At 39.5% G+C, this 20,954-nt stretch overlaps 1 protein-coding gene across 1 annotated transcript; it reads left to right on the top strand.

The window, feature by feature from the left end:
- Window positions 1-3,124: 3,124 nt before the first annotated feature.
- RUVBL1 (RuvB like AAA ATPase 1) lies at window positions 3,125-20,406 on the top strand. Its single transcript, XM_005230009.2, has 11 exons — window positions 3,125-3,351; window positions 4,074-4,160; window positions 4,784-4,916; window positions 8,858-9,009; window positions 10,286-10,375; window positions 11,212-11,361; window positions 12,694-12,757; window positions 13,942-14,140; window positions 16,161-16,263; window positions 19,423-19,514; window positions 19,816-20,406. Exons 1-11 carry the CDS (start codon window positions 3,211-3,213, stop codon window positions 19,973-19,975), a joined length of 1,371 nt encoding a protein of 456 aa, XP_005230066.1. The 5' UTR covers window positions 3,125-3,210; the 3' UTR covers window positions 19,976-20,406.
- Window positions 20,407-20,954: the final 548 nt, after the last annotated feature.

Genomic DNA, 20,954 nt, shown 5'->3' with positions numbered 1-20,954 from the left:
TACACTATTTGACAGTTTCAGGATTCAGCATGTCCCATTGAAATTTGAAAGCTTATGTGAAACTAGGCCACGTCCTGTAACCTCAAACATTTAGTCTAGGAAAACAGCTCTCAAGTCTCCAGCTCCCACATCAGGTATCGCATGACGTCTGTGCCAAATAGGAGACCTCAAACAGGGGGGCAAAAGAAACGTTGGTAAAATGAGTTGATTAAACCTGGGGAATAACAGTTCAGACTGTTAGTGACAGGTATTATTTTTTCTGGTTAACTGGCTAGTGAAATATTAAATTATACTCAAAGCATCCATAACATGAGATGGGCAGAATGGTCAAACAACCTACTTGCCTTCTATCTGGTGGCATGGACAAAAGAGAAAGATGACTCATGCTTTGCAATGAAATTATTTTACCCTCCCCCTCCAATGTGATAAATATTCAAAATCACAAAAAACTTGTTAAAGTTGAGGTTCAGTATTTCCTCCTACTGATGCACAACAATACATCAGACATCAATTATAAAAGAGCATTTAAGCTATTTAAGTTCAGCTCTAAACTTTCCAGTAGTTCCACTTGTACTCTCCTCTTTCTGGGGAATAAACAATTAATCCTGTGTGGTCTAAAGGATTATTGTTTATTTTCCTTCACCCAAATGTACTCTTCTCTCACTCTTTAACTGCAATTTCAGTATGATGCTCAAAGAACATATGGAACGAGTAAAGCAATCAATACAATGAGCTATGCCAAACCATGCATAGCTTATGGATGATTGTAAGCCCTGTTAATTAATACTAACTTGAGCAAATAAGAGGGAGAAGCCAGCTTCACATCTATCAAGCAAAAATTATTTACTGGTTCTTTTTTATATTGAAATATCCTCTCCCACTGCAAATACAAACCCAAATAATTTTCATAATATTTTCTGCAGGTCAATAATAGAATTTTACTTTCATCATGGCAGTAGATTTTATTTACTGAACAGCAACGGTCACCAGCAGACTAAAGTTTTTGGCTCTGCTCCAATACTTGAGGCATCGTATTGTTGTAGACAAACAACGCTTCCTACTACCTTTCATCAGGAAAATTATATAATTGAATTTGTATTTCTAAAGTTAAAGAAACTTATTAGCATATCTGATTTTCACATACATGGAATATTTCTATCCTTCCTCCTAGTTATAATGAAGATTAACAGCAATTTTCAGTTCCTGCCATCTACATTCCTATATATTGAATTTCACCAAAAAGAAATAAGCAAACATTATTAAATAGTCTTTGAAATGCCATGAACTCAAAAATAGGCCTAGCTGCGATATCAAACAAGATAACATGGACAGATTTCAGTCTAAGTTAACAAATTACCATGTATTTCACCTATTGCCAGCTCTTCTTAAAAGGAGAGCCATACCTAGCCTGGACCTCTTGTTAACAATATCACTGCTTTCAGAGCTCTTAGAAGACTTTACTAATTATTCTGCCAGAACTGGCAGAAATTTGAACTCTGACCACTTACCCACAACACTTGCGGCAGTTTAATGCACTAGAGAAATCAGAGTTGTATATTTGCTCTTTTACAAAGAAAAAAGTCTGCACTTCAGTACGCATTAGACATTTGTATTCTGTGACTAATATGACCCTGAGAGGATGTATAGAGCCCAACAGTATACACACTTTAATTATTTAAAGGAGAGCTCATATTCGTTAGATTAAAAAATTCTTAAACAGTTGTATAATAGCACACCCTTACAAAGGTGTTGAACTACATATGTGTGCAATTATAATTACAATTTTAAACTAATTATGTAAACTGACAGAATAATGAACGGAAAAAGGAAGCAACAAATAGCAAAGCCTTTTCTTTGCTGAATGACATTTATGACAAAACTAATGGAAGCTCTCAGACAAAAAGGGAATGAATAGCATATATATTGTTCACCGGGCTTCTGAAAATTGAACCGTAACTCCCAGCCTTCCTAAAAGCTGCTCTCCTTGCCTGCACCACCACAGGACTGCCGTTGCAATTCTCCCTGGCAGCACACGGGAAAGCAGAGATGGCACCATCCCTGCATCATACCATGTTAATCCATTGGCATTGAACATTGCACACAGCTATAGTTTCATGAGCAAACACAGAAAACACTATATATCCATAGGAAGAGAGTCCCCTCTTTTAGGGGGGACAGATCCCAATATCTACAAACAAGAAGCCAGTGGAACTGTAGGTTCCCAGATCTCACCTAAGCTTTTAGTGTGAGTGACCTCCATTTTAAGCACTACATAGAAGGTGCAGCAGAACTACAGCTGCCCCACAGTTAGAGGCTGTAGGACCCTGAAAGCTGTAGTGCCACAGGCCTGAGGAAGTGTTGGGTAAAGGCTGTGAGGCCACGAAACTACCTGCTGAGGAGGTGGAGGATTTTTCCTCATTTCCATAGGTCAAAGCTCAGGAGAAACATACACGCTACATACATACAGCATATGTCAAAGCCTCAGGTGCTTACATAAAGGTTTTGGGCACATGGGATAGAATTATTTTGCAGTTACAGTGAAAGATATAAGTTAGTGATCAACACCAAGCAGGTAAGAGATTGGCCTTACTTGGTCTTTGACAAGGATTCAGAAGGTGCCCTTGAAAAGCCTCAGCTTACTTTTGTAAGCTAAACCCAGCAGAGTTTTCCAGAAAGGCCCTGGCCCACCGTGCGTGGGCAGCGCCCAGCACCGAGCCGAGCCAGGGGACACTCGGGGCTCACCCTGCCCCGCCGCGGTGGGAGGCGCTGGCTCCAGCGCCAGTCAGGTCCAATGAATGCAGAAGGTGTTCATGTAGACGTGAGGCCAAGAAACTGCCGAGCAAAAACTACCTGCTCCCCGCGCCCCCACCGAGGGCCTGCGTTTGCTTCCCCACAGGGAGCCCGCTCAGGCCGGGCACGGCCGGAGCCTCTTCCTCCTCCTGCCCCCCCCCCCCGGCCCAATGCCGCCGCAGCGCTCGCACCCAGCCGGACCCGCTGAAGACGCCGCACACGGAAACGGGTGGACGGACCCTAAAGAAATGCACTCCCTGCCAGTGACGGGCATGCACCGCGCCCAATGAATACCGAGAGCGCCGCCACAAGGACCAATGGCGCGGCGGGGCGGGCGGGGGCGGCCGCGCGCCGGGAGCGTTGGTAACGCGCGGGCCGCGTGTGGCGAGTGTGGGTGTTTGGGTACGGTGCTGCTTCGCTATGAAGATCGAGGAGGTGAAGAGCACCTCGAAGACGCAGCGCATTGCTGCCCACAGCCATGTCAAGGGGCTGGGGCTGGATGAGAGCGGCACCGCTAAGCCGGCGGGGGCCGGGCTCGTGGGGCAGGAGAATGCGCGGGAGGTGAGCGAGGGGGGCGGCGGGGCCTGGCCAGGGCCCCCGTGGGGCCCAGCAGCCCCCACCCGGCTCGAGGTGGCAGTCTCAGGGGCCCTGGTCTGTGCTGGGTGTTCTTAGAAGTCCCGATAGTGGGTGAAAGTCTTCGTCTCGGATCCTCCGTGTATTCCTCTGCTGCGTGAGAAGCGATGGGGATCGAGGCTGTTCCTTATGCCACTACTTTTCCGCATTAGCTGGCGGCAAGGGCTGGTGGCTGCCTCCCGCGTTTTAGACGTAGAAATCGAGGTATAAAAAGCAATGAAACCTACCAAAAGCGAAGAGAGTTGGTGCAAGTAGGGGTTGAAGCTTCTGTTTCAGTCCGGCGTTTGGCCTGGGCAGGTGCTTTAGCTGCTCTGCCCTTCAGAAAGCCAAAGGTGCATCTCCTGCCGTATTTTGAAACCATTATATATGCATGCAACTCCGGGAGGGGGAAAGGAGTCTGTGCTCTTAGGTTGAGTTTCGTCATCTGTGATTTTTTTTTTCTGTTTTTTAGTGTCTGTGTGAGATAAAATGATTGTAGGAAGTAGGTTTTTCTGAACTTGCCTCCCTTTTTGTGTGCGTGAAACTGAAATCCTCTTTATTTTTAGCGGACTCACAAAACCTAATATTTCTAAACACTTTTAGTAATATTGGAAGAGAAGATATTAGAGAAATACTTGTGTTACTGGTATAAAGACTTACTTAACTTACAGGCTTGTGGGGTTATAGTGGAACTAATCAAAAGCAAGAAAATGGCTGGCAGAGCTGTGCTGTTGGCTGGACCTCCTGGAACTGGCAAGGTATTATTATTTTTCTTTTATACGAAAGAAATTATTCCTGTATCTAATGTAATTTGTTATAAAAAACGGCTTAGGGTAATAGTTATGCAATGTTTTAATTACTGGAATTTTTTTAAAATCAATGTATTGATGGCTTCCTGCTTTATATTTTGATTTTTGCCATGTCATCAACATGGCAAAAATCCGGTGTTGTGTTCAGGCACCGTTAATGTGAAGTCACCTGTTGTAGGTTACCAAACAAATAGGTAATATGGTCTCTGCAGAAGAGTCTTAGAAGTTAATTTTATATTAAAAGCCCAAATATTTTTTGCTTTGTTTATTTTTTCCAGTGATATTTAAGTTTTTTTGCATTTGTATTCGATGTCAAATTCAAAATCCCAGTATTGTTCCTTAGAGATGTTTTATTAGTCTTTGAAAAAAGTCACTTTATGTGCACCTAACTTGTTTGGGAGGAGGAGGGTTGTATGGAGAAATACATGTCAGGTAGAACATTTTTAATCTTAAATTGATAGTTGATAATGTGGAAGGTAATATGATGAGGAAAGTTACATCTGTGCAGAAAGAATCCTTTGTTAATTCTCACAAAAATTAACATGTTGGTTTTGTGTTTGTTTTTTTTAAAGACTGCTTTGGCTTTAGCTATTGCTCAGGAACTGGGAAGTAAAGTTCCCTTTTGTCCTATGGTTGGAAGTGAGGTCTATTCTACTGAGATCAAGAAAACAGAAGTTCTAATGGAAAACTTCCGACGTGCAATTGGTAAGCTCTAGAAAAACAGAAGAATTAAGTGTTTGCATGATACTTATTTTGGGTTTTCTCAGTCATCTAAAAAGGAAAAACTTTTCAGTGGCCATGGTGGTTTTTCAGATAATGGTATGTTCTTTCTTTCAGTACTGATGTTAATTTAGTGAATCTCTTCCACAGTTAGTGGAGTCAGGTTTTCTGTTTATAAACCACAGTTTAATTGCTGTATTACAGTTTATTCTACTTCCCCAGATTCTCCTCTCATCCTCTAGGTTCATCTGGTTTTGCCTCTGACTGAATAAAGCTAAAAGAAAAAATATTTTTAGTTTCTTACATTAGCAGAAATACTTGTAGATGGAAAAATGCTCTTGCCTGTTTTTATTTTAGTGATTTCACCCTACTAAGTGAACAATCATAGTCAGGGACTCCCAAGTGCAGTGTTAGCCTGACTTAGTATTACAGTGAGCACAAAGAAAGTTCCCTGCTAACAAAACAAATAATGTCTTAACTTAATGTCTTCCTCAGTTTTAGAGTGCTTTTGCAAGCTTGACGGAAGTTGGTTAAGTTTGCAGCATTACCTCAATGAGTATCTAAAATCTCTTACGTGATTGCTGCTGACAACTGATAAATGCAGTTAGAAGTGGCCCTTGTTTGTATGAGGATTGGCTAAAGATAGCCTAGCTGATTTTGGTATTGACGTATTAACAGTTAATTTTCCTGGTTTCTGTACCATGTTTTCCTTTGGACTTCATTTAAGTATTTCATGGCAGTGAGGAAGAAGTCTCTCAGTTTTGCAATGAAACAAAAGTATTCCATTGACTTTTGTAAGAAGGCAGCTCTAAGTAGTCCCTGGTCTTCTAGTTACCATGAAACTGGCAGGACCTGGGGGAGGGAAGCCAGAGACTCAATAGTCTGCAAAATTTCCTTGATGTGATGAAGTTCCCTGTCAGAGATTTGGAAACCTGAACCAACGGATGAAACTTATGCCATCCGTGTTGTCATTTCTAGAGATAGCAGTATTTTAACTCTCTGAGGTTTAACAGCCAGCTACATTGTTAGTTCCCTGCATTCCCTGAATGTCAATACAGAGACACTTCTAAACAAATATTAATGTTAATGAAAGATGGAACTTGTTTTATTCCTTTCTGTTGAATTCCATGTCACATTTCCATAACACAGCCTTTATTGAATATTTTTATCAGCATAAAAAAAACCCAACTGAAATATTTTAAAGGACTGGTAACCACAATTTCTCTTAATGGAACACTTTCTAATTGTGTTTAAATCTCAGGTATGTTTTAGCTTCCCTACCTGGTAAACAAATAATTTACAAGAGTGCATTTCTTAAAAAATGATTTTGTATGCACAGCGCAGTATGAGCTGTGACTGGGTGCAAAAGAAGCTTCAGCTCACATTTCAATCAATACCTAAAGTATTCATTTAGGTTTTTTGGTTTTTCATATGATTCCTTGCTAGGAGGTTCTGTGTACATCATCTGTTGCTCATATTTTGCATTTTACTTTCAGGGGGTTTAGCCACCTCAATTTATAAAAATAATCAGAGATATTAACGTGAATGTTTAACCTTTTTTTTTTTTTTTTCTTTCTTCTTCTACTTCTTGGAAACAGCAGAATCGGACTGGTTTGGACCCATCACTGTATAAGGAAACGTGTGTTTCTGAGTTTACAGAACTTGTATTATTGTTGAGATTCTTTTAATAACAGACTTGACATAGTCTCATGTCCAAGTGCTGTTTGGGATGTAGTAGAGAGTTTATAAAAAGAAACAGAAGGGGATGGAGTGGGAGATGAGAAAATGGAATTGTACAGGTTAAAAAAATTCACTTGAGAGAAATTACTCCTGTATAGAGCTTATTAGCAGCTGGCAAGTATGACAGTAGCTAATGTTAGAGCTCAGTTGCAGTAAAAAATAACTGCTGGAATCGCCACTTAAATAGCGTATCTGTTCCCTGAGTCTCCAAATGGTATCTGCTGGTAAATCAAACAAGTGCTATTTAACTCCATATTTAACTCTGTTGAACCAAAAAATGAAATCGCCCACTATTGCCTTCTTGGACTCTCATCTGATTTGTAAGTAGGAGATACCTCAGTTTAAGAACTCTTTTGAGAATGAAATTTGTAGTTGATACATGCAAATTCATTTGAAAACAAAGGATAATCGGCAGCAATCTCAAAGCATCAATTACTTTTGTTCAGGTCATGCTTGCCTGTAAATATTTCTATAGACATATCTATGTGAGCACATTAGAGGGATGCTTTTGAAGCAGATCTCTAGGTTGTCCTTGCTGACTCATGTTTGGTTTGTGTTGTGGAACAGTCTGAGCATGTGAAATGAATTCTTTTCAGATTAAATGAAACAGGAAGACGGGCTTTAGCAGCATAGAAAAATATATCCCAAACACACATGGGCTTCCAGTTTTTCAGAGCAGAATAGAGATTGTGCTGGAAGTTTAAAAGCAGAACAAAAAGGAAAAAGAAACCTGTGAATGTCCAGTTTTCAGCACCAGCAGTTTTACTTTACAGATCCCCATATTGCTTCACATTCCTTGCACGTGTAGCCTATGTGATGAGGTCAGTTTTGTAACTCAAAGGTTCATTAATTTTTTGTCTGATGTTTTGACATACCTGAAAAAAAATTTTAAAAACTACTGAAATTAACTTTCCATAGAACTTTTTATTTGGTGCTAAATAAAAGAAAGGAAACATTTTTTACCAAGAAGTTGCCATGCTATCCGCCGTTAACCTGTTTCTCGCATTTCAGATCCTAGTCTTAATTTGGGCCCAGTAGGGGGAGACAGACTCGTGTTTGTCAGTTCTATATTCCCCTATCAGCAGCTCAAGGTTACTGGTGAAGTGTCTGATCTATTTCAAAGCTAAATGAAAAGTTATGGAACAAGGAAAGTTTTATAAAGTCCTAATAGCCTCAGACTGGGCAGGATGACTTCCTTATATCTTGTTACAGCCCATTCATTATTTTTGGTATGGCATGTGTGTCTCATAAAATACTTTATAGAGTCTCTTCAGATGTGGGTTCTTTGAACTTTTATGTAGTTAGAATGTATGCATAATTGTAGTGGTGGTGGTGATGATAGTGTTTTTTCTTTGGAACAGTCTTAACTGTAAAACTCTTCAGCCCTGTATTATTCATCAATTTAAAGTAACTTTAGTTAATTACAATGGTTCTGACTAGAATAGAAGATACCCAGATACTATGATGATTGCTCGGCTGTCTGAAAATGAAGGATGTCATTGTCAGCTATTTTGAAATAGTTTTAAATTTGCATTATAGCAGTTTTTGCTGAATTTTATCTAGCTCTCCTTTTGCTATTAACGTGAAAAATATTTAAAATGATATATTAACCTTTTCTCAATCTTACAAGGTTCTAACACAGTACCTGTTAATCAATTTATGTTATTTTTAGCTCAGCTGCTAAAACGTAAAGTTTTTTATGAAGCTACTTTTTTCTCCTGTCTTTTTCTTTGCTTTGCAGGAGTTTTCTGATGGTCCAAAAATAATGTAAAACTCTGTTATATTAGTGCCACTCGTTTCAGAAGATGTTGTGTTTCTCTGACTTCAGTGTAGGGGAACAGATCAAACAAATCCACTCTTCGGGGGGTGAAAAGAGAGAAGATACTGATATTTGCTTCAAGAACTAGTAATAATGATTGGAAGAAAATAATTTCTTAAGAGTTTACTAAACTGCTTTGCAGATCAAAACTTGGGCTGAACTTTCATCCTGATGACACAGGATGAATATTCTCATTTAATATTGAAGAACAATAATTAATCTTTCCATTGTTAAAGGTAAAAAATTACCAGTAAATGTAATGTAGCCTCATACTATGTTACATTCTGTTGGCAGTAATGCAGCAGGCTCCTGAGTGTATACAGCCATTGATTCATATATTGAAGCTATTCTAAACAATTTCTTGCAGGGTTGAGGATTAAAGAGACCAAGGAGGTTTATGAAGGAGAAGTTACAGAACTAACTCCATGTGAGACTGAAAACCCTATGGGGGGCTATGGCAAAACCATCAGCCATGTAATTATAGGACTCAAAACTGCAAAGGGAACCAAACAGCTGAAGGTATGTATGGTAGTCTCAAAAGTCTTCTTAAGTATTTTGGGTCTGCATCTTCTATATTTTGCACTTCTTATTTCCATTTCAAGCTCTTGGTCCCCATCTCTGTAGATGGAGACGCCAGGAGGCTGTTTTCTTTTGCTGGATATCTTTATCCTACTCCTGATGTTTCTCTGCTTTATGTAGAATATTGAGCTATTAGTCTTGTTTCCTACTAATTGAAATTAGAGATATCCCCGCTGCTCAGGGGCTCCTGTTACTTTTCTTTGTGGCAGCAGACACTTGTATCTTCAACGAGTTAAAGGCGAGTTTAGGCAGGAAGAGACCCTGGTGCAATTTTGCAGCATTACTAATACCACAGAAAAATGGGCTGAGTTGGGAATCTGAACTATGATCTGTGTCATCCGTGATACGCTCACTCTGACCCTGGCTATAATTTCATGTTGATGGTAACAAACATATGAGAAAGGTCTTGTTTATTTTTGTTTTCCTGACTCTCAACTGAATTTTTGAGGATGGTTTTGGGGAATCTTGCTTACCTTAGTATAAATGGTTCTTTGTGTCACATCTTGTCTTTCTACATGGGGAGATACGCTTTAGTGAATATTTGATAGAGAACTGGAAATTGAGCTGGTAGTTTGCCAGCTCAGACCCACCTTCCCTTTGTTTTCTTGTACAAGTCTCTGTCCATGTTGTTCAATTCCCCTGTCAGAGTACGAGAGAGCAGAAAAACTGTCTCTGTTGTTAAGTATCGTCTTGCATTTGTTCACCCTGAAAATAAGAAAACGCAGAGCAAAAGTGGATAAACATGTACTGAGAGAAACAAAAGCATCTAGCATATTCCACGTCCACTCTTCCTCACATAGCTGCACAGAGGACAAAGACTCAAGAAATCAAGTAGCATAATTCAATGCTATAGCCAGATTTTTTATAGAATTTTTGCTAGAAAGGAAGAGAATTGCTGCTTCCTAGGTATAAATATGTTGTCACATTACACAAAGGCGTATCCTGCGTTAGTAACTGGTATCATAATGTTTCTGGCACTTACCGTCATTTCAGACAGCAGATATTTTTGGTAAGAAAGTTGGGTGCATCTTCTTCCAAATTTATTCTCTATCACTACTCCAGGTGTTACAGCTTTATAAAATCCTAGAGGTACTGTTGGGGGGAGTTGGAGTTTAATTTTGTCTGGTGGGAGTGAGCTTTAGATGAAACTTCTTTTCCTTGATTACCATAACAAAATGGAACTGTTTTGACCACTATAATGTTTGCTTGCCTCCAGCTGGACCCAAGCATATTTGAAAGCTTGCAGAAGGAGCGAGTGGAAACTGGCGATGTTATTTATATTGAAGCAAACAGTGGAGCCGTCAAGGTAAAAGTTCTGCACTTTTATGCAGGTGCATGTATTCTTGCAGACCTTTCTCTGCCTTTGTCAGAAGGCTCTCCGATTTATTAACCTTAACTGACATGAAATGGTTACATGGAAGTTTTAAAAAGAGCCCAGTGTTTTCCTTATCTTGAGAGAAAATTCTCTCTTGCACTGAAAGAACATGGTGATCTGGCTCACAATTAAGGTCATCTGGCAAGGAAGCTATCACTGATGCTGTCTGGATGAGTTTTCTTTTCTGTAAGATCAAGACATCTTTAAGGGAAGGGGGAAAAACCAAGCAACTTTAGTCATTTTCAGGCTGACACGTGCAGTGTATTTAATCTTTCTTTTATCGCTCTGGTATTTTCTCCACAAGATATATACATGTAGAAGGGAATACTGCATTAGTTAGCATTCTTTTCATATCTGATTTAGAAAGTAGTGTATAGCGATACTTGCTGTTTAATGGATGAGCATAATATTTTCTATCATATAATAAATCACCCACCTACAAAGCAGTCTTGAACAGTTCTCGCAATCTTTAGTTAATCTGCTGGATTTGTCCTTAGCAAGAATTGCATACGGTTAAAAGAAGGGGAGAGAGGAGTGGAATATTCTTACTACTGAAAATATCAGGTGTTTTTCAACAGAGTTTTTGAGCTTTGATCAGTAGATAGGGTATGCCATGCCTGTTGCTAAGCAGGGAGTGGGATGTCTGAGTTGTCAGCTGAAGCTTGTCAGGACTGGAATTGTGAACTAAGCCCTTTATCAAGTTGGTGTCACTCAAGGTTTTGGCACTGAAACTAATTCTATACCTGGGTTTCTCTGCTTTTCCTCAGAGGCAAGGCAGGTGTGATATCTATGCTACGGAATTTGACCTTGAAGCTGAAGAGTATGTTCCCTTGCCAAAGGGTGATGTGCACAAGAAAAAGGAAATTATTCAGGATGTCACCCTGCATGACTTGGATGTGGCCAATGCTCGACCTCAGGTATCTGACTCCACAGATGAAGTCTTTACAGAAAAATCATTTGACATAGATGTGGTGGTTACTGCAGTAATTAAGGAGACGTGGCAAGCTGAGCTGTCCTAGATCACCCCCAAAGATTCCACTATAGGAAAAGGAGTAGGTGTTACATCTTGAAGGCTGGTCTACCTCTCCTCTCTTCAGGGAGGTCATGCTGCAGTTGACTGCCTCCATGGCCCTGCTGTACAGTTTAAAGAAGCAGTTGCTAGATTAGGATTCGTGCATCTGGTCATGGAATATTTGGCAGAGTACATTTCCTAACACTTCAGAGAACAGCCTTATAGCCAGAGCTTCCACAAGGATATTTGGGATCTGTTACCTTCACAGTATATACATGGTCTAGACCTAGCTCTCTTCTTTGCTCCATCCCTTGCAGAAAAAGAGCAGTGTGGGCTGCTCCTCTTGACCAGGAAAAGAGATTATTACTTTCTCTGCAGAAGGAAGGTTGTCTACAGATGTGAAGTAGCAGCAGCTAGATCTGCATCATTCTATTTATTGAAAGTTCTGAATGCGGATTAATATATTCTGTTCTGTGTTTATGGTTTTGTGGCCATGAAATGGAACCTGCAAGCACTATCATAAGAGGTGAAAGTGTTTTGACTGCTGTGGATTCTGTTGATGGCCCTGCTTGCTTCAGAAATGTTTCATGACCTCTTGTTAAACTTCTTGTGACTTTCATAGAGCTTTGAACATACTGCAGCAAAAAAATGGGAAATAGGCAAATTGCTCCTCACTGTATCTTAACATAAACTCGGTATTGAGGGGATTCCATGTATGTCATAGACAAAAGCCACTAACAATATCTTTGTTTAAAGGCTGGCATCCCTACAGTATGATACTACGATCCCTTAACTACTCAATTTCAAAGTAAACATCCTTTTTTCCAACAAAATCATTTATCTGATAATTATTCTGACTTTTGAATAGCATGATTTTTGTTCCTGTGTTGACAGGTTGAACACCTACCGTGCATGCAGGCAATCCAAGTCTCTGTTCCCGGACAATTTCAGTCCTTCTCCGTGCCAGTGTTTTTAAAAGAGGGTATCTCCTTGGGGGTTTTTATGTTCTCCAAATGACAAGGCTAAAGAAGGGGTGAGGAGGTATCTAAATAGTTATGTTTAGAATACTGCTGCGGTGAAGTGACCTAACCTTTGACAGATTATCCACCACTGCTGATATAAAGTATCAAGTTAACTGCAAGAAACAACTTCTTTAACCAATTTCTGATTTATAAAATTCTCTAGGTATGTGTTGACTATGAGACCTCATAGCTGATCTGTAACTTTATTTTCCTAGGGTGGACAAGACATCCTTTCTATGATGGGACAATTGATGAAGCCTAAGAAAACCGAAATTACTGGTATGAATCCTGCACAGTGGTTTTAGATCAACATAACCTATATATTTGCCAGTTAGAAAATGATTAAAAATGGGGTTACTAACACAGCATCTCTGTGAATGCCTGTGTGGTATTTATTCATAAGTACTCAGATTTTGAAAAGTAGTGATATAGCTGCTAGAATTGCAACGGCTGGAAAGAATACAATGGTATTGGTTCACACATACAGTGATAAAATATATACCAGTCTTTCTGGAGAGAGAGAGGTCAGAATGCTAGTGCCATCCCCCTTCTCAAAACATACCTGCAAGAGAGTGCAAGGCTCACAGTTTTGACAAAGAGCAAAACTGCAAAGCAACAACAAAATCTAAAAAACGTTATTAACGTGCATTCTTATGTGAGGCAAACATATTGAATTTCTGTGGGGCAGAAAAATGGCTTCCAAAGACTCTTAACTTTGGTTTGGTTTAGACACGTCTGTAGCAGCTGTCTATTGACTTGATGCTCAGAAGTGCAGTGCTACTCTTCCTACCTACAGATCATTGGAGAAAAAAATATCTACAGAAAGATCTGTTCTCCTTTTTGCTTTGAAAGAAATGTTTCAGTAAGTGACTATCTAAATTTAGATCAAAGACTGTTTCAATACCTAACTTGAATGGCGGTCTTTTGAAGTATTTCATCTGTTCCAGAGGTCATGTTGCTTATTCTAATGTCAGATTTATTGATGTAACATCTTGAATAGCTTTGAGATCCATATGTTCACAGGAATTTATATAGCCCTTTTTTTTTTTTTCGTTAAACAACATCTTTGCTGAAATACAGTAGCAATATTTTATTTTTTCAGTTATGTTCTTTTCAGCCATACTTGGAAACTTTATTTCATGTTTTAAGCTGAAGTTTGACTGACTGCCGTCACCACCAAACTCCCCAAAGCCACAAAAATAATAGGTTTTCATAAGCCATGTGAGGGGACAGACTACCCCAGTGAAGTGTGAGAAGTTCAGTTTAGAAATATTTTGTTGCACAGATGTCTCCCTGTTACAGGACTGAATGCCAGAGAATTTTTAGTGTCACAGATTTTCCTTGTGGCAGTAAGATACCAAAGCATGAAAAAATAAAAGGACCGTTTTACTTGCCTTAAGCCTTTCATACAGACCCATAGTTCACTAGCAGTACAACAACTAACAGTTTCCTTTTGTTCTCAGACAAACTTCGAGGAGAGATAAATAAAGTGGTAAATAAATACATTGATCAAGGCATCGCAGAGCTAGTCCCAGGTGTACTCTTTGTAGATGAGGTGCACATGCTGGATATTGAATGTTTCACATACCTGCACCGAGCACTGGAATCTTCCATTTCACCCATAGTCATCTTTGCTTCCAATCGAGGAAACTGTGTTATCAGGTATGATGTCTAAACTTGAATTTTCTGGTTGTCATTGGTCCATAAATCTTGGAATTAGCTGAAGCAGTAGAATGACAATGTTGAAGGCTTTTGTCTCTTGACATCTGTGATAATCCCACACATGGGTTGCAAACTGCATCAGAGCTCAAGAACTACATGTGAGCTTCCGGAGGGGACAAGCACTTAATGCCGAGCTGACTGAGTTAAAGCAGGATGGAATTACTCCTTTTACCTCCACTGACACACCGCTCTCGTAACAGCTTCTGCATTGTCTTACTTCCTGGGTGATCTATAACAATTACCTTTTTCATTGGATGCCTCTACACATCTGATGCTTGCACATTAGGGACATTGAAAACACAAGAACTACAAACCTCTAATGTCATAGTTTCCTGCTTCTTCTGGATTATTTTGCTGTTTGCTCTCCTCGTTGCATCAGACTTAAATTTACTGTTCTTACTATTAAACCACGTTACAATTCAGCCTCTCCCTACTCTTCATTCTTTCCTGCTGTGTTGGTCTGGCTTTCTGTTACTCTTCAGTCTTGCCAACTAACTTGTTTTTAATCTCCAATCAAGTTCGTGCCTCCACTACAGTATTTTGCACCCACACAATGCATTCTTCGCATGTTCAGTAAAAATGCTCTCCTCTTTCACATTCTTTCTTAAGTTCTACTGCTAATTTGTGGTCTAGGTCTAATTATGTCTAAACAAGCTGTCATTAGCAATGATTGCTACTCTTCAAATTGATTTAATTCAGCTGTGTAACCAGCCATTTCTTTCCCTCTTAGTGGCTCATCTGGTATTAATCTTTTTCTGTTTGCATTGCTTGGAAGTGAAGGTGATAAGCCGTTCAAAAATGTTCAAGGTGGACATTGCAATGCTCTCTTTGCAAAGGCATAAAAAGGCTTGTCTTGTAAAAGTAGAGCAAACGGAGATCTTTCAGCATGGATTCACTGCAGATCTTGTTATCTGAAAACTGTGATTTAAGAAAGGAAGTTTTCCATGTAACAGTTGGATCCAATATTGCTAAATTAAGTCCTTAAAAGCAAGCTCTTAACTGTATACTGCTCTCTCAAGTAGTTAGTGATGCTCTGATTTGCCTGCTGACAGCCCTTAAAGGGGTTGGGAGGCAGGAATACTAATTGTATAGACAGTATAGTTGATTCTGTAACCTCATAGAGAAGGAATCATTTCAGAGGAGAGGACGCCATCTGCTCAAGAGTACAGCGGATGATTGCAGGGCATTTTGATTCTTTTGCCAAGGAGAGCCATGGCCAAAGCTGCAGTGTTTAAATACTAGCACTAAACTCAGAAATGTAGTGCTCTACCACCGCTTTACTGCTTTTACCTGCAGTCTCTGTAGATCTCATGAAATCTGGATATCTTCACTCTTGATTTCACAGCAAATCATGGTCATCTTGGAAAGCCAAAAGTAGATGTGTCTGCAGCCTTTGCTGTTGGGTGTTACATGTCAAACAAATAAAATGGTTGGGGGGATCCTGCTCTGTCCTTCATGCGCAGACCTCCACTTCTCAATTTGCTGAGTTGCAAGCATGGAATGTGAACCACTCCAGTATTCGCTGGAGGGACTGGGAGAAGGATTGAACAGAGTAAAGGCTTGCTCAGCAAGAGGGGATGTTCTCCAAATGGATGGTAGTGTATATAATATCTACTGATACTGCTAAACAACATAATAGGAATGATTTGTTCCTTGGTAGAAATTGCCTTGGAACATTAGTTAAGACTATTGGAAGATACAATGCAGACAGGCACCACCTCTTAACTGTTTTTGAGTGGCATATTAAAAGCTCCAGAAATAGTATTTGTTTCCTTTGAGCTGTCCAGTATGAACTTCAGACTACAATTTTTCCTGTCTCTGTTTGGGGAGTGTGTCTCTGCAGGAAGACACAAGAATTGTAGAGTAGTAGATGGGTAGTCACTTACTATTGATTTTAATCAAATTAATGTACAGAACTCAGAATAGTATTCGATCTCTTTTCTGTTTGGTTTCTCTTTAGAGGCACAGAGGATGTAGTGTCTCCTCATGGAATACCGCTGGACCTGCTGGACAGAGTAATGATTATCCGAACCATGTTGTATACACCCCAAGAAATGAAGCAGGTATGCACAGCATTTTAAGAGAACTTGTAAAAAGTCCCCAGAGTTCTAGTCTATCGGGTTGACTACTGTGTTTCTGCATATTCTGTTACTATAGAGCTGTTTGTGGTAACCAGGGTTTGTGCCAGAAAGCTAACCACTTCCTAAATGCATGCTGCTTTGGTAACCATTTACAGTAAGCTGGTTAAAATGTGCATGCAATTTCCCTGATTCCCACCCTCTGAGTTGTATTGGTAAGCATATCTAGAGCTGAAAGTGACATCTCACTTGCATGAAATAGCAATGAATTGTTAGATGAGCTTATCTCTTGCACAGATGTGCTTCCCGTAGAGTTTGCAGGTTCCAGCAGGTAGTGCTTTTCCAGTTGCTATGAGATGAAGTGTCACATCTTGGGACCTTTGGTCCCAGACGTCAGGCTGTTCCTTCATGGAAGAGAGGGACTGAGGAACGCAGCTTCATCCACTGTGGGTTTGCCTCTGTGCCCTGTACTGTAGCTGTAACCCCCTAGGTCTGTCGCCTGAAGTGGAGAGGTTTTTCATGCTCCTAGTCAAGTTTGGAAATGTAAGCACAGCAAGTGTTGCAGAGATAGGCTTCTGAATGCCTGGAACTTTTCCTGTGGGGCCATCCCAATGTATTGTGTGTATCGATTATAATGCTTGGGTGCCATTATGATGCATTGTGTCAAAGATCCTCCCTCATTAGCGTCTCAATGCTGTGAAGTGACACAATGCAAAGACATTACGGTTTATCATGTCAATTCTTTGTATTATTTAAGAGATAGTGTCAATGGAAGAGAGCGTTGTCACAAGATAATAGTCTCCTGCTGCTGGATAAGTGCCAAGGTGAAGCCGAGGCATTTATCGAATATAAACGTAGAGGCAAAGCTTCATTTCACTTGGTTTGAGGAGCTTTTCATATGTGGCTGCTGTGAGCCATTCTCAGGATGATTTTTTGTGTGCCTGGGAGGGCACTTTAAAGCATTATGGTATAGATTACAGTAGAAGCACCCCAATGATTTAATAATACAATTATTTTATGTCTGTGTACAAAACAAATTTTAAAGTGTGACTTTTACTTAGCCTGGAGATGTTAAAAGACTGCTGTCTGCACTTCCCTGTACTGTATGTGAATTTTGTGTAGTTAGGGTAGTAGGGGTATGAGCTCTGAGTTGCTTTTTGTTAAGGTCGCTATATATAATACCTGCTTAGTGTGCTGTATTATCACACAGATAATACACTGTTAAAGAGCTAGTTTCTGAACTGTTGATTTTCAGAAGAGCTGGGTAAGCGCTGTGATTTCCACCCTCCACAGGGGTGAGGGAAAGCAAGTGTTTACAGTAGCATTTCCTAAAGCTAAAAATAGAGTCCAAACTTTATGTTCCCATAATCGGATAATCTCACCTTCTCTTTAAATTAAGACTTTTGGATTACTTCTCTTGGGAGAAGAGGAGGAACTACTACACTTAACTTTGGTTTCTAACTACATATAGTTTGGGGTTGCGTGTGTATGTGTGTAAAAATAAGACATCCATAAATTTATTTCTCTATTTTTGCTCCCTTTTTTCTTTCATGCTAGAAAGAAGTGTTCACTGCTCATGTTTCTGTGTGAGACTGCCTTGGCCTTTCACAATTGATTTGTTTTATCAGCAAAAGAATTGTCTGTGTATCTACTGAAAGTTTGTTCATAAACCAGTTCAAAATATTTCTCTTTGTGTTGGTGAAGTAGAAGTCCCATTGTGTAGCGCTGCTGTGAGAGCAAGACCCACAAGTTACCTTAGTGCGACCAGAATAGGGAGAAAATTCACTTTTATGCATATGCTAGTCAGGTATTGTTGTAATCAAACTTTTGCATGTGTGTCTGCTGTTAGATGTTAGAGGTTGTAACTGGGATTTTCTGGTTCCTAGTGTATTTTACCTGATAAACACTTGTTTTCCTATTTCATAGCAGCTTGCTTGTGTATGTATTTGCTGGGTTAATGGCTTGGGCCCCAATTCTTCAGTAAGTTGTAGCTAAGTTGCTTGATAAAAAATTACTGAAAAAAGCATTGTTAAAGATGTGGCATTCAAGATACCTTGTTTTTAGCAGGGGAGGAATTAAGTAGCAGTATTTGAATGAAAGGAAGGTGATGTTTAGGTGATCTAAAAGATAGACAAAAATCTGAATTTCAATCTGAAATTGCAATTTGCAGCAGTATTGCCAATATTCGGTATTAATATCTTAGCGTAACTTCCTGCCATTTCAAGCCCCTCTTTTTTTTTTTTCCCCACTCTGTTCCCTGACTCCCCTAGCGCATTTTTATGGCCTTAATTTAAACGAGTGCTTCTTGATATCTTGTTTACAAAGCTGCCAAAGTGAAAAATACCTGTATTATATGAGGCTTGCAGTTCGAGTTATCTCAGCACTACAACACAACATCATTATCCAGTCTGCCCCTTATCACTCAGCTGGTAATACGGACTACCGAGAGACTTGTGCCACTTTTGTTACAGCTTTATATGCTCAGGCTTATTGGTGATATCTTGCTCTCCAACTTTGTAAAGATCTTCAAACTGGTACGAGCCTGAGACTGTTCCTGAAAGATTAGATTCTTCTTAGTGATTTTTTTTCTTCTTGTAGGAATAGGTGAATCATAGAAAGTAACTTTTTGATTTATTTTACTATCATCTTCTTGTCAATTGAATAAAAAGTGTGTTGTGAGCTGCTAAGGAAGGGGCGTAGCTTTCTGTAGGGCTTTTTGGAGGGCTCTGCTGTATAGCAGCAGTGATTCACTGTACAATTTAGTAACTGGTGTAGCTGTCCACAGGACTCCAGCTGGCATTTACTTCCTGCATACTTTTCTCTGTTTTGGTGTATAAGTTCTTTTATTCTGCTCTTTAGGAGATACTTTGCTAACCATGCAGTTATCATGAAGGGTTAGTAGTCCAGATGTTACTTCACTTGCCTTTTGTGATAATTGTTTTTCAACATCGTATTTGCTTATTCTAAGACTTAAATGTTCTACAGATTCTAGTTCAGTGGTAAGTTACAGTAGGACAACTCTCCACACCATCTTGTTTTATAGTATGTCTCATCTCTGAGCTGACAGTTTCCAGCTACTAAGTTAAGTAGTTTAGCATACTAATTGTTTGGGCTGGTACCTCACTTACTCATTCGTCCCAACAGATCATAAAACTTCGTGCTCAGACAGAAGGAATTAATATTAGTGAAGAAGCTCTAAACCATTTAGGGGAAATTGGTACCAAGACAACCTTAAGGTAAGTTGAGCAGAGTTGGGTTTTCTCTTAAGTGTGATTGGGTCTAAGAACTCTGTAGGATAACTCACACTTGTATGGGAGAGGTTTGTCTCACTTGCAATAACGCAGTCTATTAGCGGTGCTGACGTTAAAAAGAGTGGTAATCCTCCTCTTGCATCCTTTAAAGAATGTATGTGCTGGAGAGTCTTGCAGACTTTTTACGTGCTGGTAGAGCTGTGTGTTTCCTAACAAATCTCCCACGCCTACATATATTCAGTTCACACGGAATTGTAATGATGTATCCATCTCTGTTTGATCACAGGTATGCTGTGCAGTTATTGACCCCAGCTAACCTGCTTGCCAAGATTAATGGGAAAGACAGCATCGAGAAAGAGCATATTGAAGAAATAAATGAACTTTTCTATGATGCCAAATCCTCAGCAAAAATCTTGGCTGATCAACAGGAGAAGTACATGAAATAAAGAGCTTATCATGTTAGATGCTTTGAAGTGGCTTGAACCCTTACCCAGGGCTGGCTTAATTATTGAATGAGAATTGTTAATGGTATGTCTCTTTTGGGACTGAAAAATATTTAAATGTTGGACTGCTTTGTCAGGCCAGAATTAACTATCAAATGTTCCTATTTCGTTATCAACAGTAAGATGCTCCATGATGTCTGTGTAACATCTTAGGCTCCCTTTTATGAGTATGCATAAAACTAATAGCTCTTGACCCATCAGTTTTGTCTTTAGATTTCATTACAGAAGAGCTCTAACTGAAGTTGATGCTTAAGAACAGTCTATTTTCTTTATGAATGTTGTTCTAAAATAGTTTCCTTTTACAGATGAGAACTTTTTTTTTAAATCAGTTTGTCTGAAGTGCTTTATAATAAAATATTTCTAGAACATTGGAAGCTTGCATGTGTTTGCCATGGGTGTTGACCTGCCTAGAGAAACAGTCAAAACAAGTTGGAATTAACAAAGCCCATTATCAGCAAAATGGATCTGAAACACAAAAATAGACCTGCAGCAAAGGAAAGTAATAGTAATGGGACCTTTTGAAAGTGTTTACGTTTTTGTAGGCCTTTTTCTGAAGACTTCTTTGGAGAAAGCAGAAATAAGTAATAGTGATTACCTTGGTCCTACTTGAAGCCATTCTCCCAGACCAGAGTAACTTTACCTTTCTTTGGGTTTTCTTTAAGCAGATTAAATAAAAACTGCTTTCCATCATGGTTGGTGATTTTTTTTTTTTTTTTTTTTCACCATGTTCTGTCCCTACTTTCTTTAACACCCAGGATCAGGAGAAACTTACAAGCAAAACCTGAAATCCTGCTCTGCAAAGACTTTGTAGGAACTTGGCCTTGGTCTCTTGTTCACAAAGCATGCTTCCTTGGTTTGTAAAGCATGGGTACTTCATTGCTTCACAGCACTCTAAGGATAAATGATTTAAAGATTTAAGATC

The sequence above is a fragment of the Falco peregrinus genome, chromosome 5, assembly GCF_023634155.1.
Source record: "Falco peregrinus isolate bFalPer1 chromosome 5, bFalPer1.pri, whole genome shotgun sequence".
Classification (NCBI taxonomy): Eukaryota; Metazoa; Chordata; class Aves; order Falconiformes; family Falconidae; genus Falco; species Falco peregrinus.
Note: the sequence above shows the minus strand (reverse complement) of the source record. Positions and strands in the feature narration are given on the sequence as shown.